The sequence below is a fragment of the Salvelinus alpinus genome, chromosome 10 (genome assembly GCF_045679555.1).
Source record: "Salvelinus alpinus chromosome 10, SLU_Salpinus.1, whole genome shotgun sequence".
NCBI classification, from domain to species: Eukaryota; Metazoa; Chordata; class Actinopteri; order Salmoniformes; family Salmonidae; genus Salvelinus; species Salvelinus alpinus.
Window position 1 is genome coordinate 28,228,479 of NC_092095.1, and position 24,316 is coordinate 28,252,794.

The window sequence follows — 24,316 nt, forward strand, 5'->3', positions numbered from 1 at the left end:
CCAAAACATTTGCGTGGTCGGATCTTGTGTGTGTGTTGTGAACCTTTCATAAGAGGAATTTGTTTTCAGTCAAACAGATCAAAAGGCTTTATTAACTTTGTGCCTTGGACGACAGATCACATGCAAACAACCATTTACGCCTAAGGCAGAAAATGTGAACGCTTTAGATTCATATTTAGTAGAAAATGTATTTAACAAATCAATGGCACTGAAAAGAGCACCGGCTCTACTGCCAATGTAAATCTTATGTATATTAATTTGATATAGATTCATATAGTACATTAGAATGCAATTAAAATATTGCATTAATCTGGACTGTACAGCTATTTTAAACAATGTATACTACATGAACCAATTCAATGTTTTTTTTAATCTAACAGATTTAAAAACAGACACCATACATGACCAAATTTACACATCACAATAAACTTTGCTACATTAAAACATAAGAATATTGCTATTAAAAGCCCAGTAAAAAAATGTTTTCCTGTGTTTTATATTTCCACACTGAGGTTGGAATAATACTGTGAAAATTATGATAATGCCCTTTTACTGTAAGAGCTGTTTGAAAAGACTACCTGAAATTACGGCCTGCCTGATGTCACCTGGTGTTAAATTAGTTACTAGACCAATAAGAAAGTTCCAAACCTCTGCCAATAACAGCAATTGTTCAGTTTCCCCACACCACTCCCCCAGACAGCCCTAGGAAAATTCTTGCTTGAGAAATTGCTCTTTGCTAAGAAGCAATTTTTGGTAACTTTTTTCACCATTTTAATTGAAAACAATCACAGTAAGGTACTTAATTGTTACCCATAAATGACTATATTGAGAAAAACAGCTGCATTGGACCTTTAAAGAAAGTGAGAAAGACAAATCTTATGATTGGTTCGAAACCATACAGTTTAGAGCAGTTTCCCAAATCCAGTCCTCGAGTACGTTGTTTTGGGTTTTAGCCCCGCACAAACTCACCTGATTCAACTCATTGAGCGCTTGATGATTAGTTGACGAGTCTAATCAGGTGTGCTTGGCCACAACACAAATGTGTGCTGTTGTGGGTACTCGAGGACTGGAGTTAGAAAACACTGCCTTAGAGAAGAAAGCACTGTATGTACGGTTTGAATTTGAAAATCCTCATTATACAGCTTTTCACTGCCGTAAACAAGGTGTGGGATGGATTGGCCCACATTTTTTTTTGTGTCCAATGAGCATTTCTCATCCACCTGGTTCTCTTATTTTTTTTAAAGAATTTGGTCCAATGTTGAGATGTTTTACTTGAGAGTGAACAGAACTACAATACCCCAAAACCGTAGCGTATACGGCTCTGCAGTACCCCGTATAACTTAAATTGGCGAAGCACTTTATCATGGGTTGAGGAAATTCAGAAAATACACAAGCTATGTGTATAAAAACATGATCAGATATGAAGTATGTTACAAAATATGAACCATTCACATCCTAGAGAAAACATTTAGCAGTCATCTACAACAACCTGGTTAACCAAAGACTAGACAAAGCCTTAATTTTAATTTCATGTTATTAGAAAAAATATGTTTTCAGAATTAAATGTACCTTTCAAAGAATACATTATTTCTACACTTTATCTACCTACAGTTATCACAATATATTAGCAGCATTGCCTAAGAAACTATTATGATATATGGCCTATGGTTTATATTGCAGTATGTCCATGGCAGGCATTTGCAGGACAAGTTAGATAGTTCTTATAATGCCCATAAGATGTATGGCATACTTGCAATAAAATAAACTATTGTGATCTATCTACGAACAATGCTATAATCAACATACATAAACAATAACTTTCCCCTCCCAAGTTAAATCCTAATAATTTCTTAAGAGTAAAATAATTACTAATGTAGTAAAGTAATTGTAGCCTATCATCTCAAAAAGCTTGCACGATTACAAGCTGTGGATCAATACATTCACATTTCTCTTTGATTTCAATTCTAGTGGGTTGCGAGGCTTCCACCACCCACTACTCCTAGTGCAATCTTCATAGCGCAAAAGCTAGAGTTACAGAGGTGTGGGGGAAAGCATAAGGGAGGCGACGGTCGGTAACAAACCAAAGACTCTTGATAGTCTACTCTTCGTCGCTTTGTGTATTTGGGCTGGGAGATTTTTCAATTGATTCGTCTGATAGTGGGGACAAGAAAACATTCTTACTAAGCACAAGCCTCTATCAAACAATAGATTATTTTGATAAAGCTACAGTATCCACATATAGAGAGTATCAGAGGCAGAATCATGAATGGATGAACAACTAACAAATGTAACAAAATGTCTCAATTTACACAAAAACACAATCGACTTAGTTATTTTAGAATATCCCCATCTTGCTATACAATTACCTTCTCCTACGTTGAAGATATCGGCGGATAAGCCACTGCACCACAAATGGCCACACAACAGCAAAGGCTACAGTGCTGGGAGACACGTTGAAAGGCCACCAGGATGGTTTCTAGAGGACAGAGGATGAATAAAAAGTGATCAAACTGAAGGTCACAATATCCCTAAAACCAAAGGTACAAAGGGCATCTTTAGTCTATGACGATGCGAGTCCAAATGAAATGTAGACAGAGAGTAAAGGCAGCGCCGTACCTTACTATTCTTCTTTGCCAGGGGTGATGGTGGGTATGGTTGAGCCGGTGACCTTGCCTAGAGAACATGTACAAAGAGAGAAGGTACAAAACAAATGAGTACTTATAACATACCCTTTCCACAGTAGTCACTATCAACAGGCTATGTAATATACTTCAATTGCTAAATGTGGGTCTCTGACCTGGGATGCAGTGAGGGCCTCCAGTGTGTGCAGTCTGTCCAGGACATGTTGCATGTCTTCCTGCAGTCTGGCCAGCGCCACTACAATCTGCTCATTCAGACTGCCTCCTCGTGTCCCTGCTCCCCCCCACCGCTCCCCGTCCCCCCCGCTACCCTGCAAGGGCTTCTGGGCACCTGGACTGTGCCCTGAAGACCTAGAACCTATAACACACGCAAACACGGAAGAGAGGTGTAAACACAGACATACACTTGTAGGTAAATAGAGAAGTAAGACAGGCCTAAACATACACACACACCGCACCTCGTTCTCTCCCGACCAGGGAGCTATTGGGCCTGTCTGCATTCAGTCTCTGAGAGGCCCCTCCACAAGTCTCCCCATCCTCAGCGCCACACTGGATGCCCGTCACACTGTCCCCTCCACTAGTCTCCCCCTTTTCCCCATGCTCCTCATCCAGCTCCAGACAGCGGTCAGTTTGTGCCTCAGAGCCCTGGACCAAAACACACATACATGAGGATTTGGAAATGCTCCATGTACATGGTGTGTACTTGCATTGTCTGTACACTGTGCTTGTGCCCTCTGATTCAGAGGAGTTGTGTTAAATGCGGGAAGACACATTTCGGTTGAATACATTCAGTTGTGTAATTGACTAGGTGTCCCCTTTGCTTCTTACCTCTTCCAGGCCAAACTGGTCCATGGAGTCGCAGTAGACCTCGCTGTCTGAGTCACTGGCCGCGCGATAGGGCCTGAATACATCCGCGTTGAGATCTATGAGAACAAATAGTACCCCGTCCCATACAGGTCAGGTCAGATTCTTAGCCATATGGGAAACTTCCCTCGGAGAAAAGTTTGTGCTAGCGGGACTGATTAAGAAGCAACACAAATGCAACCATTGCAGAGGCCTGTGCTCCATTCACATCATATTGTGTGTTCGACATTCCAAATGCATCCTTTCTCCTTTCTCAAGGTGATCACTAATTTGATGTAATGAGTTGGTGAGAGGTGAAAGTAATAGAAACACAACTGACCCTAGACCATCTTTTAGGAGCATAATGTAATGGCAATCCATCAGAGCAGGGAGTCTGTGGCTGTTCCTAGGGAAATGCTGAGTTGCAACAGCTCTGGGAGTAAAGCTGAGCAGCTTATCAGATCACATGGCCAAGGATCCATGAGAACAACCACCCACTGTGGGCAGGCAGGGTGCTAATCTACAGAGGACTGACTATCCATCTTTAAACCTTTTATGGACATCTGGTTAATGGTGGATCTGGGTTAGGCCTATAAGGCCTGATTCTTGTTGAAATTAGCAATATTGATATTCTGCATAGTGGATATCAATGACAATTGTGAATTGTATCCAATTTCAATACTCAGTTCTGTTATAAAAGAAAACTCTAGGCCTAATATAATAGCTAAGTCTGTATATCTATGGTATACGTTACAACAATACACAAATGTAATATCCATCATGCAACCGGATTTGTTAGTTTCTAACTTTTTCTATGGTGCCCGAAATACCTATTGGTTACCACAGGGATAGAGCTTCTACCTTTTTGTGTTTACAACAAATAAAAAGTAATGTTAGTGTAAAGCGCAATTTACTATTCACAATCTGGCGGCCATGGATAAGAGACTTACGGCCCAAGGAACTCAAACCGTCGACGATGGCAATGTAGGAACAACATTCTAAACAAGGCAGTTAACCCCCGAAAACAACTGCTGCCCTGGCGCTGATGACATTGACATCGAATAAGGCAATCCCCTCGCACCTCTCTGATTCAGAGGTTAAACGTGGAAGACACATTTCGGTTGAATCCATCCAGTTGTGCAACTGACTAGGTATTCCCCTTCCCTCCACCAGGGTGCACGTTTTGGTTTTTGCCCTAGCATTACACAGCTGATTCAAATAATCAACTCATCATCAATCTTTGGTTATTTAAATGCTGTGTAGTACTAGGGAAAAAACAAAACATGCACCCAGAGGGGGCCCCAGGACCAAGTTTGGGAAACCCTGCCCTTCACTACAGTATGTCACTGTTGTCCAAGGCTCTCCAACCCTGTCAATTTTCACTTCAACCCCAGTTATAACTAACCTGATTTAGCTTATCAACCAGCTAATTATTAGAATCAGGTGCGCTAGATTAGGGTTGGAGCCAAAACCTACAGGAGGGTAGCTCTTCAAGAACAGGTTTGGAGAGCCCTGCTGTTGTCGATGCAACTTTAACCAGTGGAACCCACCTGCGTGGTGGCCGTTGACCTGGACATGGGGCTCCAAGGGCAGGGTGCTGTTGGTGAGGCCCTCCTCTGAGTCCTCACTGTTCAGGGCAGCCTTGGAGGTGTGGGTCCCATTGGGGAGGTGGCCCACTCCGTTCCACACATTACCATTGGACAGGGGTACTTTAGGTCTTCTGGATGAGCCATTTTTCTCCGGCTGTGGGGCTGAGGCTTTTTTCAATGAAAGATAAAAAGAAATTAAAAATATTATTACAAGATAAACATTTCTGCTTAACGTTTTCCTTTTTTTATTTATTTACATTTTTTAATGTTCGACAACATATACCTTTTTTCACCTCTTTTATCTCAACAATTTCTAATTTTCCATCCTCCATCTCATCTTCCTCATCAAACTCAAACTCCTCTTCCTCCCCCTGTTCCTTCAGTGCCATGACTTTGGGCTCCGGAGGTTCAACAGCCTGTCTGGGTTTACGTGTCTCCAAAGTGCCATTCATTTCCATTGTCCTAATGAGGCTCTTTGTGACACTTTTTGAAGGTGCTGATGTTAGCATGGTTCCAAAACCTGCGGCATAGCAACAACAGTGTTACAACGTTATTAGAACTATATGTTACTATTAGTTTCATTTAGCCAAAATAGAAGATATACTAGGAGATAAGTTCTAATTTAGCCAAACTATAAGATATACTAGGAGACATACTAGGAGATCAATTCTAATTTAGCCAAACTAGGAGCTATACTAGGAGATAAATTCCAATTTAGCCAAACTAGGAGATATAAAGCAAAAATATATCTAAAACAAATATGAAAGAAAATGTATGTATACAGAACTACAACACCAGACTTAACTAAGGGGCAGGTCATTGAGGGTAAATGATACATGTCCATACACTTGCCTTCAAGTTGCCTAGCAAACCTTGTCAAACGGGCTGAGCACATGATAGAAATTGCTATGTTAAAATGGAAAACATTCCAAATAAAATAAATCAAATTCATATGAAATCAAATTAGAAAGGTAGTGACAGTACCTGCGGACAGGTCTGACACCTGGTGTATCTGCTTTTTCTCTTCCACCTGTTCGTAGAATGGGCCCAGCACCTTTAGAAGCTGCTCTACCTCATCTGTACAGGGCATGCCCTCAAGGATCTGTCGTGTAAATAAGACAGCAAACACATTTAGTGTCCACTGACGTCCAAGCGATCCTGTCTGAATGCCATTAAGACATATTTTCATCAACAAAGTGATCTACTTCATTGAACTCAGGAAATGTCAATCCAAGAATAGAATTCTATTCGCTTCCTGGATTCATCAACAATGTATTAGAAGACGCCAACGCTGGTATGCACTTACCAGCTTCATTTCATCAACGTAAGCTGTCATAGCCTCTTCCTTGGTCATATCTCCCAGATCACTCCATGCATCCCTATGTAGACAGAACAAGATGTTTAACATAACACCTACATTAAGTGTCTCCAGGAATACAGTGCAAAGTTTAAAATAAAGTTTAAAAAAAAAAGTATTCAGACACCTTCACTTTTTCCACATTCCACAGCCTTATTCTAAAATTGATAAAATATTTTTTTTGTTCCTCATCAATCTACACACAATACCCCATAATGACAAAGTGAAAACAGGTTTAGACATTTTTGCAAATGTATTACAGATAAAACCAGAAATACCTTATTTGCATTATTCAGACCCTTTGCTATGAGACTCGAAATTGAGCTCAGGTGCATCCTGTTTCCATTGATCATCCTTGAGATGTTTCTACAACTAGATTGGTCTCCACCTGTGGTAAATTCAATTGATTGGACATGATTTGGAAAGGCACACACCTGTCTATATAAGGTCCCACAGTTGACAGTGCATGTCAGAGGAAAAACCAAGCCATGAGGTCGAAGGAATTGTCCGTAGAGCTCAGAGACAGGATTGTGTCGAGGCACAGATCTGGGGAAGGGTACCAAAACATTTCTGCAGCATTGAAGGTCCCCAAGAACACAGTGGCCTCTATTCTTAAATAGAAAAAGTTTGGAACCACCAAGACTCTTCCTAGAGCTGGCCACCCAACCAAACTGAGCAATCGGGGGAGAAGGGCCTTGGTCAGGGAGGTGACCAAGAATCCGATGGTCACTCTGACAGAGCTCCAGAGTTCCTCTGTGGAGATAGGAGAACCTTCCAGAAGGACAACCATCTCTGCAGCACTCCATCGATCAGGTCTTTATGGTAGTGTGGCCTGATGGAAGCCACTCCTCAGTAAAAGGCACATGACAGCCAGTTTGAAGTTTGCCAAAAGGCACCTAAAGGACTCTCAGACCATGAGAAACAAGATTCTCTGGTATGACGAAACCAAGATTTAACTATTTGGCCTGAATGCCAAGCGTCACGTCTGGAAGAAACCTGGCACCATCCCTACAGTGAACCATGGTGGTTACAGCATAATGCTGTGGGCATGTTTTTCAGCAGCAAGGACTGGGAAACTAGTCAGAATCAAGGGATAGATGAACAGAGCAAAGTACTGAAAGATCCTTGATGAACACCTGCTTCAGAGTGCTCAGGACCTCAGACTGGTGCAAAGGCTCACCTTCCAACAGGGCAACAACCCTAAGCACACAGCCAAGACAACGCTGGAGTGGCTTCTGGGACAAGTCTCTGAATGTCCTTGAGTGGCCCAGCCAGAGTCCGGACTTGAACCCGATCGAATATCTCTGGAGACCTGAAAATAGCTGTGCAGAAACGCTCCCCATCCAACCTGACAGAGCTTGAGAAGATCTGCAGAGAAGAATGGGAGAACTCCCCAAATACAGTTGTGCCAAGCTTGTAGCGTCATACCCAAGACTGTAATCACCGGCAAAGGTGCTTCAACAAAGTACTGAGTAAGGGTCTGAATGCTTATGTAAATGTAATATCTGTTTTTTTATTTGAATACATTAGCAAAAATTTCTAAAAACCTGTTTTCGCTTTGTCATTATGGGGTATTGTGTGTAGATTGAGGATAATTTTTATTTATTTAATCAATTTTCTCACCAAAAGTCTATAACGTAACAAAATGTTGGGAAGGGGTCTGAATACTCTCCGAATGCATATTACCTTGGAAAAAAATGTAATACAGGTTAACATTTTAAGTTATCAGTAACAGAAAAACTGCAATACCCAAGGATCTTGTGTATTATAATACACTTTCTTTCCATTCTTGAACTCTCATATACATAACGGGCATAATGGACACTGAAATAGGAGCCATGAGCAGCATGTCAAGCCATTATAGTTCTGAGAGGTATACTATGAAAGGAAGCTAGATCTACTCAGGGTTTTCTAAAGCTAGCCAGCTTCACATTCCAGCTTTATTCGTACAACGACGGTGGATAATGCTCGTCCGCCTGCCCGCTAACTCTAGCATGCTTGTAACTGCGCGTGCATGTTGCACGTGGCTAGTCGAACTCTTCATTATTACACTGCTGAAGCATCAATCCATGGGCGAGTCAGTGCCACATTTTAATTTGTGTTGAAAGAAAAGTAATCCTGCCAATCCAGCAGACTATGGTGTGAAACAGGCTTTTTGAAGTGACGTCCTTATTTTATTACTTATCGTCATGCCGTCTTTGGTGTGCACGAGCACCTTTTTCCCCCACTCCTATCGAAAAAATAATTGTATTAAGTCAAAAGTTTTACTGTGCATTAAATTTCAAATGCATTCTATCATTACTAAATGTGATAGGTATTCTAACTTATTATACACAAAAAAAACATTTGATAAATAACACATTTAAAATCGGTCATCTTACTAAAAAGAAGGAGATGATGACGCAATTTTTGCAAGAGGGATGTAATCTGATTTCATTAGTCCTCACCTTGCGGCTCAGACACTTCATTCCGAATTAATGGAGTTAGCCCTGATTTAGCCTGCCCGGGAGCAGGTTACTACTGAAGGATTCATCGCCATTGAAATGTATCTGGCTAAAAGGGGAGCCACTTTTGTGGTACCAGTTATCCCGAGTTATACTCAAAGTTTACAAAAGTTACCTCGATAACTCCTCAAACCTGATTCCTAATGTCATAATCATGACATTTGTTATCAGCAGAGTATCCACCTGGTCAATGACCCAGATGCACATTGAGCTAAGCAGTATCTGGCCTGCCAACTCTTCAAGTTAGGGCCGGTAAAGCAGTAATAGTCTAATAGTTAACTGATTATAAATAGCTTCAGTGTCATTCCTAAAAGAGAATTTGCTTAGTGTAGCCATCTTCTTTAACAATCTACACAAGTAAACACTGTCAACTCCCGCCAAGTGGGTAGAAGGTGACCTGACATATGATGCCTCTCCAGCACAACAGGTCCTGAGTTAAATCAGACAAAATGTGGCAATAGGAAAGTTAACTGCAAGGACTACAATACAGAGAATAAAAATAGGACTCCAGTGAAGAATCTCTGTTAGAAGACCTTATTTGACTCCTACACATACAGTGGGGCAAAAAAGTATTTAGTCAGCCACCAATTGTGCAAGTTCTCCCACTTCAAAAGATGAGAGAGGCCTGTAATTTTCATCATATGTACACTTCAACTATGACAGACAAAATGAGAAAAGAAATCCAGAAAATCACATTGTAGGATTTTTAATGAATTTATTTGCAAATTATGGTGGAAAATAAGTATTTGGTCACCTACAAACAAGCAAGATTTCTGTCTCTCACAGACCTGTAACTTCTTCTTTAAGAGGCTCCTCTGTCCTCCACTCGTTACCTGTATTAATGGCACCTGTTTGAACTTGTTATCAGTATAAAAGACACCTGTCCACAACCTCAAACAGTCACACTCCAAACTCCACTATGGCCAAGACCAAAGAGCTGTCAAAGGACACCAGAAACAAAATTGTAGACCTGCACCAGGCTGGGAAGACTGAATCTGCAATAGGTAAGCAGCTTGGTTTGAAGAAATCAACTGTGGGAGCAATTATTAGGAAATGGAAGACATACAAGACCACTGATAATCTCCCTCGATCTGGGGCTCCACGCAAGATCTCACCCCGTGGGGTCAAAATGATCACAAGAACGGTGAGCAAAAATCCCAGAACCACACGGGGGGACCTAGTGAATGACCTGCAGAGAGCTGGGACCAAAGTAACAAAGCCTACCATCAGTAACACACTACGCCGCCAGGGACTCAAATCCTGCAGTGCCAGACGTGTCCCCCTGCTTAAGCCAGTACATGTCCAGGCCCGTCCGAAGTTTGCTAGAGAGCATTTGGATGATCCAGAAGAAGATTGGGAGAATGTCATATGGTCAGATGAAACCAAAATAGAACTTTTTGGTAAAAACTCAACTCGTTGTGTTTAGAGGACAAAGAATGCTGAGTCGCATCCAAAGAACACCATACCTACTGTGAAGCATGGGGGTGGAAACATCATGCTTTGGGGCTGTTTTTCTGCAAAGGGACCAGGACGACTGATCCGTGTAAAGGAAAGAATGAATAGGGCCATGTATCGTGAGATTTTGAGTGAAAACCTCCTTCCATCAGCAAGGGCATTGAAGATGAAACGTGGCTGGGTCTTTCAGCATGACAATGATCCCAAACACACCGCCCGGGCAACGAAAGAGTGGCTTCGTAAGAAGCATTTCAAGGTCCTGGAGTGGCCTAGCCAGTCTCCAGATCTCAACCCCATAGAAAATCTTTGGAGGGAGTTGAAAGTCCGTGTTGCCCAGCAACAGCCCCCAAACATCACTGCTCTAGAGGAGATCTGCATGGAGGAATGGGCAAAAATACCAGCAACAGTGTGTGAAAACCTTGTGAAGACTTACAGAAAACGTTTGACCTCTGTCATTGCCAACAAAGGGTATATAACAAAGTATTGAGATAAACTTTTTTTATTGACCAAATACTTATTTTCCACCATAATTTGCAAATAAATTCATTAAAAATCCTACAATGTGATTTTCTGGATTTTTTTTTCTCATTTTGTCTGTCATAGTTGATATGTACCTATGATGAAAATTACAGGCCTCTCTCATCTTTTTTAGTGGGAGAACTTGCACAATTGGTGGCTGACTAAATACTTTTTTGCCCCACTGTAGCTGCGGGAAGTATGGGTGCGGAGGGTGCTGCAGCAACACATGAAAAATCTGATTTAAAAAAAATATATATTATTCATGGGGGAAAAGTATGAAAATGTATGCGCTCACTACTGTAAGTTGTTCTGGATAAGAGCGCCTTGCATTTCACTACACCCACAATAAAACCTGCTGAACACGTGTATGTGACAAATAGCATTTGATTTGAAAAGGAATGAATAGACATTTTCAGTTTTCACATAGTAATAAGTTGCATTTGCAAAGCATTTCAAGAAACTGGAAAACATATCAAGCAACCTTTTTTATATTCCACAAGTATTATCAGATTATTACATTCCCCCCACCATCGCAGCACCCCCACAGTCAAACTACTTCCTGACGCTATGCTCCTACGGTTTACTTTGCATTACCATTTAACTTTTCCCACCGGATCCCAAAAGCCAGGTCTGGGTATGCTGCATGGTCCAAGTGTGGCTTGTTTGTAGTAACTGTAAAACCTGAGCATCATGTCATTAGAGGGCTGAAAGGAACCTGAAATGGATACACAAAATACATCTTACATTTGACAGGCTTTTCGAAAACTCTGTGGGGTTCACACACATTGCATTTAAATTGTAATTTCATTGTATTTTATTAGGATCCCCATTAGCTTTTGCGAAAGCAGCAGCTAATATTCCTTTGGATCACACAAAACATTACATAATACAGACAATTAATAGACAAGAACAGCTCAAGTACAGAACTACATACATTTTTAAAAAGGCACACGTAGCCTACATATCAATACATACACACAAACTATCTAGGTCAAATAGGGGAGGGGCGTTGTGCCGTGAGGTGTTGCTTTATCTGTTTTTTTAAACCAGGTTTGCTGTTAATTTGAGCAATAAGAGATGGAACGGAGTTCCATGCAATAATGTCTCTAAAATACTGTACGCTTTCTTAAATTTGTTCTGTATTTGGGGAATGTGAAAAGACTCCTGGTGGCATGTCTTGTGGGGTAAGTGTGTGTGCAAACAATTTGGGATTTTCAACACATTAATGTTTCTTATAAAAAGAAGAAGTGATGCAGTCAGTCTCTCCTCAACTCTTAGCCACGAGAGACTGGCATGCATAATATATATATATATATACACTGCTCAAAAAAATAAAGGGAACACTTAAACAACACAATGTAACTCCAAGTCAATCACACTTCTGTGAAATCAAACTGTCCACTTAGGAAGCAACACTGATTGACAATAAATTTCACATGCTGTTGTGCAAATGGAATAGACAAAAGGCGGAAATTATAGGCAATTAGCAAGACACCCCCAATAAAGGAGTGATTCTGCAGGTGGTGACCACATACCACTTCTCAGTTCCTATGCTTCCTGGCTGATGTTTTGGTCACTTTTGAATGCTGGCGGTGCTCTCACTCTAGTGGTAGCATGAGACGGAGTCTACAACCCACACAAGTGGCTCAGGTAGTGCAGCTCATCCAGGAAGGCACATCAATGCGAGCTGTGGCAAGAAGGTTTGCTGTGTCTGTCAGCGTAGTGTCCAGAGCATGGAGGCGCTACCAGGAGACAGGCCAGTACATCAGGAGACGTGGAGGAGGCCGTAGGAGGGCAACAACCCAGCAGCAGGACCGCTACCTCCGCCTTTGTGCAAGGAGGAGCACTGCCAGAGCCCTGCAAATGACCTCCAGCAGGCCACAAATGTGCATGTGTCTGCTCAAACGGTCAGAAACAGACTCCATGAGGGTGGTATGAGGGCCCGACGTCCACAGGTGGGGGTTGTGCTTACAGCCCAACACCGTGCAGGACGTTTGGCATTTGCCAGAGAACACCAAGATTGGCAAATTCGCCACTGGCACCCTGTGCTCTTCACAGATGAAAGCAGGTTCACACTGAGCACGTGACAGAGTCTGGAGACGCCGTGGAGAACGTTCTGCTGCCTGCAACATCCTCCAGCATGACCGGTTTGGCGGTGGGTCAGTCATGGTGTGGGGTGGCATTTCTTTGTGGGGCCGCACAGCCCTCCATGTGCTCGCCAGAGGTAGCCTGACTGCCATTAGGTACCGAGATGAGATCCTCAGAGCCCTTGTGAGACCATATGCTGACACATGCACATTTGTGGCCTGCTGGAGGTCATTTGCAGGGCTCTGGCAGTGCTCCTCCTTGCACAAAGGCGGAGGTAGCGGTCCTGCTGCTGGGTTGTTGCCCTCCTACGGCCTCCTCCACGTCTCCTGATGTACTGGCCTGTCTCCTGGTAGCGCCTCCATGCTCTGGACACTACGCTGACAGACACAGCAAACCTTCTTGCCACAGCTCGCATTGATGTGCCTTCCTGGATGAGCTGCACTACCTGAGCCACTTGTGTGGGTTGTAGACTCCGTCTCATGCTACCACTAGAGTGAGAGCACCGCCAGCATTCAAAAGTGACCAAAACATCAGCCAGAAAGCATAGGAACTGAGAAGTGGTCTGTGGTCACCACCTGCAGAATCACTCCTTTATTGGGGGTGTCTTGCTAATTGCCTATAATTTCCACCTGTTGTCTATTCCATTTGCACAACAGCATGTGAAATTTATTGTCAATCAGTGTTGCTTCCTAAGTGGACAGTTTGATTTCACAGAAGTGTGATTGACTTGGAGTTACATTGTGTTGTTTAAGTGTTCCCTTTATTTTTTTGAGCAGTGTATATATATATATATATATATATTTGCCCTCTGATTACAATGAAGAGCAAGACGTGCCGCTCTGTTCTGGGCCAGCTGTAGCTTAACTAGCTCTTCCTTGCGGCACTCAACCACACAACTGGACAATAATCAAGATAAGACAAAACTATAGCTTGAAGAACTTGCTTCGTGGAGTGTGGCGTCGAAAAAGCAGAGCATCTCTTTATTACGGACAGACCTCTCCCCATCTTTACAACCATTGAATCTATATGTTTGACCGTGACAGTTTACAATCTAAGGTAACACCAAGCAATTTAGTCTCCTCAACTTTTTCAACACCCACAGCATTTATTACCAGATTCAGCTGAGGTGTAGAACTTAGGGAATTATTTGTACCAAATACAACACTGAGTTTTAGAGATGTTCAGGACCAGTTTATTACTGGCCACCCATTCCAAAACAGACTGCAACTCTTTGTTAAGGGATTCAATTACTTCAATAGCTGTGCTTGCTGATGTGAATATGGTTGAACCATCAGCATACATGGACACACATGGTTTGTTTAATGCCTTTGGCAGGTCATTGGTAAAAATAGAAAAGAGTAGAGGGTCTAGAGAGCTGCCCTACGGTACACCACACTTTACATGTTTGATATTATAGAAGCTTCCATTAAAGAAAACCCTTTGAGTTCTATTAGATATATTGCCATATTGTGGATTCAGAGCAGAGGTTGAAAAGCCATAACACACCTGTTAAAGGTTGGGCACACCTACTCATTCAAAAGTTTTCTTTATATTGTAGAATAATAGTGAAGACATCAAAACTATGAAATAACACATATGGAATCATGTAGTAACCAAAAAATTGTTAAACAAATCAAAATATGTTTTATATTTTATGTTCTTCAACGTAGCCACCCTTTGCCTTGATAACAGCTTTGCACACTCTTGGCATTCTCTCAACCAGCTTCACCTGGAATGCTTTTCAACAGTCTTGAAGGAGTTCCCACATATGCTGAGTACTTGTTGGCTGCTTTTCATTCACTCTGCGGTCCAACTCATCCCAAACCATCTCAATTGGGTTGAGGTCGGGTGATTGTGACGGCCAGGTCATCTGATGCAGCACTCCATCACTATCCTTATTGGTCAAATAGCCCTTACACAGCCTGGAGGTGTGTTGGGTCATTGCCCTGTTGAAAAACAAATGATAGTCCCGCTAAGCGCAAACCAGATGGGATTGTGTATCGCTGCAGAATGCTGTGATAGCCATGCTGGGTAAGTGTGACTTGAATTCTAAATAAATCACTGACAGTGTCAACAGCAAAGCACCACCACATCTACACCGCCATGCTTCACAGTGGGAACTACACATGTGGAGATCATCCGTTCACTTACTCTGCGTCTAACAAAGACACAGCGGTTGGAAGCAAAAATCTAAAATTTGGACTCATCAGACCAAAGGACAGATTTCCACCTGTCTAATGTCCCATTGCTTGTGTTTCTTGTCCCAATCAAGTCTCTTCTTATTATTGGTGTCCTTCAGATGTGGTTTCTTTGCAGCAATTCGACCATGAAGGCTTGATTCATGCAGTCTCCTCTGAATAGTTGATGTTGAGATGTGTCTGTTACTTGAACTATGTGAAGCATTTATTTGGGCAGCAATTTCTGAGGCTCGTGACTTTAATGAATTTATCCTCTGCAGCAGAGGTAACTCTGGGTCTTCCTTTCCTGTGGCGGTCCTCATGAGAGCCAGTTTCATCATAGCGCTTTATGGTTTTTGCGACTGCACTTGAAGAAACTTTCAAAGGTCTAGAAATGTTTTGGATTGACTGACCTTCATATCTTGAAGTAATGATGGACTGTCGTTTCTCTTTGCTTATTTGAGCTGTTCTTGCAATTATATAGACTTGGTCTTTTACCAAATAGGGCTATCTTCTGTATACCTTGTCACAGCACAATCGATTGGTTCAAACGCATTAAGGAGGAAAGAAATTCCACAAATTAACTTTTAACAAGGCACAGCTGTTAATTTAAATGCATTCCAGGGGACTACCGCATGAAGCTGGTTGAGAGAATGCCAAGAGTGTGCAAAACTATCATCAATGGCTACATTTAAAAATATAAAATCTAAAATATATTTGTATTTTTTAACACTTTTTTGTTACTACATGATTCCATGTGTTGTTTCATAGTTTTGATGTCTTCACTCTTATTCTACAATGTAAAAAATAGAGAAAAAAAACATGCAATGAGTAGGTGTGTCCAAACTTTTTTTTTATGATCAATAATATAAAAGTCTGCACTGAAATCTAACAGTACAACTCCCACAATGTTCTTATTATCAATTTATTTCAACCAATCATCAGTCACGTGTCAGTGCAGTAGATAATAAGTACCCTTCTCTATAAGCATGCTGAAAGTCTGTTTTCTGAGAAGTAGCATTGTATTTGGTCAAACACAATTTTTCCCAACAGTTTGCTAAGAGCTGGGAGCAAGCTGATAGGTCTGCTGTTAGAAACAGTAAAGGCCGCTTTACTACTCCTGGGTAGCGGAATGACTTCCCTTCAGGCCTGAGTACAAAGACTTTCCTCCAGGCTCAGATTAAAGATAGGATAGGAGTGTCTAGAGTCAGCTACAATCCTCAGCAGCTTTCCATCGAAGTTGTCAATGCCAGGAGGTTTGTCATTATTGATCAATTTAAAAACAATCCACTTCTCCCACGCTAACTTTACAAAATTCAAACTTGCAATGCTTTTCTTTCAATATTTGTTTTTTATTAATGTTTTTTTTTAATGCATTGTAATGTAACTCAGGCTATAGAAAAGGCAAATAGACCTATTCCCAGACAGCTTTGTTGTACAGTGCATTCGGAAAGTATTCAGACCCCTTGACTTTTTTCACATTTTGTTACGTTACAGCCCCCCCCCATTTTGTTTTATCCTCAGTCTACACACAATACCTCATAATGACAAAGCGAAAAGAATACTTAAGTTTTCCAGAAATGTTTGCTAATTTATAAAACAACTAAAACAGAAATACCTTATTTACGTAAGTATTCAGATCCTTTGCTATGAGACTCGAAATTGAGCTCAGGTACATCCTGTTTCCATTGATCATCCTTGAGATGTTTCTATAACTTGAGTGAAGTCCACCTGTGTTAGTTCAATTGATTGGACATGATTTGGAAAGGCACACACCTGTCTATATAAGGTCCCACAGTTGACAGTGCATGTCAGAGAAAAAACCAAGCCATGAGGTCGAAGGAATTGTCCATAGAGCTCCATAGAGATCTGGGGAAGGGTACCAAAAAATGTCTGCGGCACTGAAGTTCCCCAAGAACACAGTGATTTCCATCATTCTTAAATGGAAGATGTTTGGACACAACCAAGACACTTCCTAGAGCTGGCCGCCCGGCCAAACTGAGCAATCGGAGGAGAAGGGTCTTGGTCAGGGAGGTGCACAAAATCCCGATGATCACTCTGACAGAGCTCCTGAGTTCCTCTGTGATGGGAGAACCTTCCAGAAGGACAACCATCTCTGCAGAACTCCACCAATCAGTCCTTTATGGTAGAGTGGCCAGATAGAAGCCACTCCTCAGTAAAAGGCACATGACAGCCCGCTCGGAGTTTGCCAAAAGGCACCTAAAGGACTCAGACCATGAGAAACAAGATTCTTTGGTCTGATGAAACCAAGATTACATTTTTTGTCCTGAATGCCTAGCGTCACGTCTGGAAGAAACCAGGCACCGCTCATCAGCCGGCCAATACCATCCCTAAAGTGAAGCATGGTGGTGGAAGCATCAAGTTGTGGGGATATTTTTCAGCGGCAGGGACTGGGATACTAGTCAGGATTAGGGCTGGGCGGTATACTGTATTTTATGATATACCGGTATTGATGCAGGGACCGTTTAAAAAAATAAATAATTACTTAACCTTCTCTGCCGGTATTTGAATGTTTGGTTTGTTAAATATGATACGCCATGAGTAATGCCAATTTGTATAGTGTACTTAGCTACTTGAGTCATCTCTCTCCGCACACACAGACATAGCCACGCCCCCTGTCACTCAAGGAGCGCAATTGATGTTCCTCAACCACAAGACACTTGCCTTCAGTCTGCATTGTCAATGCAGCAATGTTGATGACAACAACGCTGTTTTCACTTTGCTTCTTAATATAAATCCACTAGTGTTATATAATGACACTATTAGTTTCTTACTTCAGCAAACAGCTAGTTTGTCTAATTGTTAGCCGCTAAAGCTAATAGCTAGCAAGCTAATAAATGTACTGATTAAGAGCAAACGTAGCTAGCTAATACAGCCTGATATTACCAGTGATGGTGTAGACCTAAATCAGCATGTTGTATGTGCAACAATATCTTCTAAATCAAAGAGGAATATGCAAAGCAAGAATATGTTAGCTACATAAAGTAGCTAAGAGAAAACATGCAATGTAGCCAAAGCTTATAGGGTCCCCTAGGAAAGACTTATCAACACTTTAGTTCCTACCCTGTCACAATAACGCCTCCCTGGCATTTTAATTCGTTGTCATCTCAAACAACACTGTATTCAAAGTAGAGGTCGACCGATTAATCGGAATGGCCGATTAATTAGGGCCGATTTCAAGTTTTCATAACAATCGGTAATCTGCATTTTTGGAGACTGATCATGGCCGATTACATTGCACTCCACGAGGAGACTGCATGGCAGGCTGACTACCTGTTATGCGAGTGCAGCAAGGAGCCAAGGTAAGGTGCTAGCTAGCATTAAACGTATTTTATAAAAAACAATCAATCTTAACATAATCACTAGTTAACTACACATGGTTGATGATATTACTAGTTTATCTAGCTTGTCCTGCGTTGCATATAATCGATGCGGTGCCTGTTAATTTATCATTGCCTACTTTGCCAAACAGGTGATTTAACAAGCACATTCGCGAAAAAGCACTGTCGTTGCACCAATGTGTACCTAACCATAAACATCAACGCCTTTCTTAAAATCAATACACAAGTATATTTTTAAACTTGCATATTTAGTTAATATTGCCTGCTAACATAAATGTATTTTAACTAGGGAAATTGTGTCACTTCTCTTGCGTTCTGTGCAACAGAGTCAGGGTATATGCAGCAGTTTGGGCCGCCTGGCTCGTTGCGAACTGTATGAAGATTATTTCTTCCTAACAAAGACAGCCAACTTCGCCAGACGGGGGATGATTTAACAAAAGCGCATTTGCGAAAAAAGCACAAACGTTGCACCAATGTACCTAACCATAAACATCAATGCTTTAAAAAAAATCTATACACAGAAGTATATATTTTTTAAACCTGCATATTTAGTTAAGAAATCCAGGTTAGCAGGCAATATTAAACTAGGGAAATTGTGTCACTTCTCCTGCGTTCATTGCACGCAGAGTCAGGATATATACAACAGGCTCGTTGCGAACTAATTTGCCAGAATTTTACGTAACTATGACATAACATTGAAGGTTGTGCAATATAACAGGAATATTTAGACTTATTGATGCCACCCGTTAGATAAAATACGGAACGGTTCCGTATTTCACTGAAAGAATAAACGTTTTGTTTTCGAAATGATAGTTTCCGGATTCGACCATATTAATGGCCTAAGGCTCGTATTTCTGTGTGTTATTATAATTAAGTCTGATTTTTTTTATTTTTTTTTATTTCACCCTTATTTAACCAGGTAGGCTAGTTGAGAACAAGTTCTCATTTGCAACTGCGACCTGGCCAAGATAAAACATAGCAGTGTGAACAGACAACAACACAGAGTTACACATGGAGTAAACAATAAACAAGTCAATAACATGGTAGAAAAAAAGAGAATCTATATACAATGTGTGCAAAAGGCATGAGGAGGTAGGCAATAAATCGAATAATTACAATTTAGCAGATTACCACTGGAGTGATAAATCATCAGATGATCATGTGCAAGTAGAGATACTGGTGTGCAAAAGAGCAGAAAAGTAAATAAATAAAAGCAGTATGGGGGTGAGGTAGGTAAATTGGGTGGGCTATATACCGATGGACTATGTACAGCTGCAGCGATCGGTTAGCTGCTCAGATAGCAGATGTTTAAAGTTGTTGAGGGAGATAAAAGTCTCCAACTTCAGAGATTTTTGCAATTCGTTCCAGTCGCAGGCAGCAGAGAACTGGAAGGAAAGGCGGACAAATTAGGTTTTGGCTTTAGGGATGATCAGTGAGATACACCTGCTGGAGCGCGTGCTACGGGTGGGTGTAGCCATCGTGACCAGTGAACTGAGATAAGGCGGCACTTTACCTAACATAGCCTTGTAGATGACCTGGAGCCAGTGGGTCTGACGACGAACATGTAGCGAGGGCCAGCCGACTAGGGCATACAGGTCGCAGTGGTGGGTCGTATAAGGTGCTTTAGTAACAAAACGGATGGCACTGTGATAAACTGCATCCAGTTTGCCGAGTAGAGTATTGGAAGCTATTTTGTAGATGACATCGCCGAAGTCGAGGATCGGTAGGATAGTCAGTTTTACTAGGGTAAGTTTGGCGGCGTGAGTGAAGGAGGCTTTGTTGCGAAATAGAAAGCCGACTCTAGATTTGATTTTGGATTGGCGATGTTTGATATGAGTCTGGAAGGAGAGTTTGCAGTCTAGCCAGACACCTAGGTACTTATAGATGTCCACATATTCTAGGTCGGAACCGTCCAGGGTGGTGATGCTAGGCGGGCGTGCGGGTGCAGGCAGCGAGCGGTTGAAAAGCATGCATTTGGTTTTACTAGCGTTTAAGAGCAGTTGGAGGCCACGGAAGGAGTGTTGTATGGCATTGAAGCTCGTTTGGAGGTTAGATAGCACAGTGTCCAAGGAAGGGCCAGAAGTATACAGAATGGTGTCGTCTGCGTAGAGGTGGATCAGGGAATCGCCCGCAGCAAGAGCAACATCATTGATATATACAGAGAAAAGAGTCGGCCCGAGAATTGAACCCTGTGGTACCCCCATAGAGACTGCCAGAGGACCGGACAACATGCCCTCCGATTTGACACACTGAACTCTGTCTGCAAAGTAGTTGGTGAACCAGGCAAGGCAGTCATTAGAAAAACCGAGGCTACTGAGTCTGCCGATAAGAATATGGTGATTGACAGAGTCGAAAGATTTGATAGAGCAGTCTGACTGAGCGGTGATAGGCAGCAGCAGGCTCGTAAGCATTCATTCAAACAGCACTTTACTGCGTTTATCAGCAGCTCTTCGCAATGCTTTGCGCTGTTTATGACTTCAAGCCTATCAACTCCCGAGATTAGGCTGGCAATACCAACATACCTATTAGAACATCCAATAGTCAAAGGTATATGAAATATAAAATGGTAGAGAGAAATAGTCCTATAATAACTACAACCTAAAACTTCTTACCTGGGAATATGTTAAAAGGAACCACCAGCTTTCATATGTTCTCATGTTCTGAGCAAGGAACTTAAACTTTAGCTTTTTTACGTGGCACATATCGCACTTTTACTTTCTTCTCCAACACTTTGTTTTTGCATTATTTAAACCAAATTGAACATGTTTCATAATTTATTTGACACTAAATTGATTTTATTGATGTATTATATTAAGTTAAAATAAAAGTGTTCATTGTTCATTCAGTATTGTTGTAATTATTATTACAAATATATATATATAAAAATCGTCCGATTAATCGGTATCGGCTTTTTTTGGTCTTCCAATAATCGGTATCGGCGTTTAAAAATCATAATCGGTCGACCTCTAATTCAAAGCGCCCACTACTATATTCTAACTATAGAATTAGAATAGTCGTTATACTTCCATGATTCCAACAGTTTTGCTCTAATTCATAAGTCAAATCGCAATTGCAACATTTGGTTAAAAATAAGTCCTAGATTATTTGCCCATATCGTGCAGCCCTACGTGGCAGTGTGGAAATGATCTCAATTGAGCAGTGGTGTAAAGTACTTAAGTAGTACTTGAAAGTATTTTTTACTTAAGTTAAAATACTTTAAAGTACTACTTAAGTATTTTTGTGGGGTATTTGTACTTTACTTTAATATTTTTTGACAACTTTTACTTCACTACATTCCTAAAGAAAATACTGTACTTTTACTCCATACATTTTCCCTGACACCTAAAAGTACTCGTTACATTCTGAATGCTTAGCAGGACAGGAAAATGGTCCAATTCACACACTATCACGATAACATCCCTGGTCATCTACTGGCTCTGATCTGGAGGACTCACTAAACACAAATGCTTTATTTGTAAATTATGTCTGAATGTTGGTGTGCATCTGGCTATCTGTAAATAAAAAGGTGCCATCTGGTTTGCTTAACATAGGGAATTTGAAATTATTTAAACTTTTACTTTTGATACTTAAGTACATTTGATCAATTACATTTACTTTTGATACTTAAGTATGTTTAAAACCAAATACTTTTAGACTTTTACTCAAGTAGTATTTTACTTGGTGACTTTCACTTTTACTTTAGTAATTTTCTATTAACATATCTTTACTTTTACTCAAGTATGACATTTGGGAACTTTTTCCACCACTGCAATTGAGTGCAGGAAATGCAGAAATGATAAAAGAATGTATGTGCTGCCACCCTAGGATCACTCACTACTCATAAAGCAAATGTAACACTTTTATTATTCAAAAACTAAAAATACCGTCAAATACCATCCAATTTAAAAAAATACTGTGATATAATATTTAAATATTTTGGCCATATCGTCCAGCCCTAGTCAGGATCGAGGGAAAGATGGAGCAAAGTACGGAGAGATCCTTGATCAAAACCTGCCCAGGACCTCAGACTGGGGTGAAGGTTCACCTTCCAACAGAACAACGAACCTAAGCACACAGCCAAGACAATGCAAGAGTGGCTTCGGGACAAGTCTCTGAATGTCCTTGTGTGGCCCAGCCAAAGTCCGGACTTGAACCCGATCGGAACATCTCTTGAGAGACCTGAAAATAGCTGTGCAGTGACGCTCCCCATCCAACCTGACACAGCTTGAGAGGATCTGCAGAGAATAATGGGAGAAACTCCCCAAATACAGGTGTGCAAAGCTTGTTGCGTCATACCCAATAAGACTCGAGGCTGTAATTGCTGCCAAAGGTGCTTCAACAAAGTACTGAGTAAAGGGTCTGAATACTTATGTAAAATGTGATATTTACGCTGTTTATTTCTTATAAATTTGGAAAAATGTCTAAACCTGTTTTTTCTTTGTTATTATGGGGTATTGTGTGTAAATTGATGAGGGGACCACTATTTAATAAATTTTTAAATAATGCTGTAATGTAACAAATACGGTCATAAGTCAAGGGATCTGAATACTTTCTGAATGCACTGTCTGTAGGCTAACTTAATTGCCTTTGCTACAATGTGGCATATAGCCTTGCCCGTAGTTAAAGCTCTTACCGTCTGGAGGCAAGCTTTGTATCACTTTGACAGCGGCGTCAAACCTCAGCTCGTGCAAAGGTCTGCCATCCTCCATCTCCATCATGAACCGAAATGTGAATTACGATAGCGAACTCTTCAAACCTAGAAATAATCATAATTGAAATTCTACTAACAAAAGAGTTGAGTTGGTTGCAGCAATATTTGTGGCGTCAGCTAGGTCATACGCCCATAATAACATTGTTCAAATAGCGTGGGCAAACCGTTCACAATAACATGCAAGTTATTCAAATACAGAATTATATATACAGCTGACTATTTGAATACAACCCTATAACAGTAGCCTAAGCTAAACCAAATCAACCAGGAGGTTATGTCGTCTCTGAAATTTAGAGCGCTCAATGCAAGAAACAACACAAACGGTTTAAAAACATCCTTGTAAGTTTTATCTTTCTAATTAACACAAAAAAACTTTGCATTGTACTTGGTAAATAAGACAAGTACGTTAGTTACTCACCATTTAATTATCTACCTGTTTGAGACTTGCTTGGCGACCTGTCTTTATTCTTACCAACAGAAGCCATGCACAATACAGTAATGACAGGCACTGTATGCTAAGGGAGTTGTAGTTTTCTACTGCTAAAATGGAGAGAAATATCGAAGATGGTGGATAAATAAAGATAGTTCACTCCGGCCTTTGACCATTGAAAATGGTCAGTTCCTGTTTACTTAAGGGGGTGGCTCTCCCATAGACACGAATGTAATATCAGCTGGGTCTGGTCTACTTAACCAACGTAGCACGCGTAAAGGAAACATATTTTTTTTTGTAAGTGGAATATCTCGCTTACTCTTCCGTCTCTGATAAATATGTTATTTAGTATACACCAAAATCCCTACAAACTCCACAATGCACCACAGACAGTGGGTGCTTACTGGATATGTAGTTCTAAATGCAGTCAATGGCTGAGTGTGTAATTGACCTCAAAACATGTTCCATCAAATAACTGTATGGTAAAGGTATGAAGCCACCACAATACTATGTGTTGTTGGCCACAATAAGAAATGTTACGCGAGCATGCAGCCTGGCCATAAAAGCATTACGCGTTGATATGTTGTATCAAATTTGACGACTGTTGCAACTCGGAAACCCAGAAAATTATACATTGTAACA

At 41.1% G+C, this 24,316-nt stretch overlaps 1 protein-coding gene across 3 annotated transcripts; it reads right to left on the reverse strand.

The window, feature by feature from the left end:
* Nucleotides 1-72: 72 nt before the first annotated feature.
* Nucleotides 73-23,792, reverse strand: LOC139531849 (acyl-CoA-binding domain-containing protein 5A-like). Of its 3 annotated transcripts, none has more exons than XM_071328764.1 (13): nucleotides 23,663-23,792; nucleotides 23,167-23,289; nucleotides 11,501-11,621; nucleotides 6,378-6,450; nucleotides 6,056-6,173; nucleotides 5,355-5,591; nucleotides 5,033-5,239; nucleotides 3,468-3,562; nucleotides 3,098-3,284; nucleotides 2,798-2,997; nucleotides 2,617-2,673; nucleotides 2,367-2,476; nucleotides 73-2,151 (listed from the first exon to the last, which is right to left on the reverse strand). In XM_071328764.1, exons 2-13 carry the CDS (start codon nucleotides 23,249-23,251, stop codon nucleotides 2,139-2,141), a joined length of 1,503 nt encoding a protein of 500 aa, XP_071184865.1. In that variant the 5' UTR covers nucleotides 23,252-23,289; nucleotides 23,663-23,792; the 3' UTR covers nucleotides 73-2,138. The 3 variants fall into 3 exon arrangements, with proteins under 3 accessions (XP_071184865.1, XP_071184866.1, XP_071184867.1); XM_071328765.1 differs by having other exon boundaries at nucleotides 23,678-23,754; XM_071328766.1 differs by lacking the exons at nucleotides 23,167-23,289; nucleotides 23,663-23,792 and adding an exon at nucleotides 8,052-8,114.
* Between the last annotated feature and the right edge of the window lie 524 nt (nucleotides 23,793-24,316).

Bases quoted from the DNA above. Each gene is read 5' to 3' on its own strand.
- LOC139531849 (XM_071328764.1), bottom strand. From the start codon at position 23,251: ATGATGGAGATGGAGGATGGCAGACCTTTGCACGAGCTGAGGTTTGAC. The intron at 2,998-3,097 runs GTGCGGTGTGTG...CGTGTGTTATAG, and splicing joins CCTGGTCGGGAGAGAACGAG to GTTCTAGGTCTTCAGGGCAC. The intron at 2,477-2,616 runs GTACGGCGCTGC...TCTGTCCTCTAG, and splicing joins TGGCAAAGAAGAATAGTAAG to AAACCATCCTGGTGGCCTTT.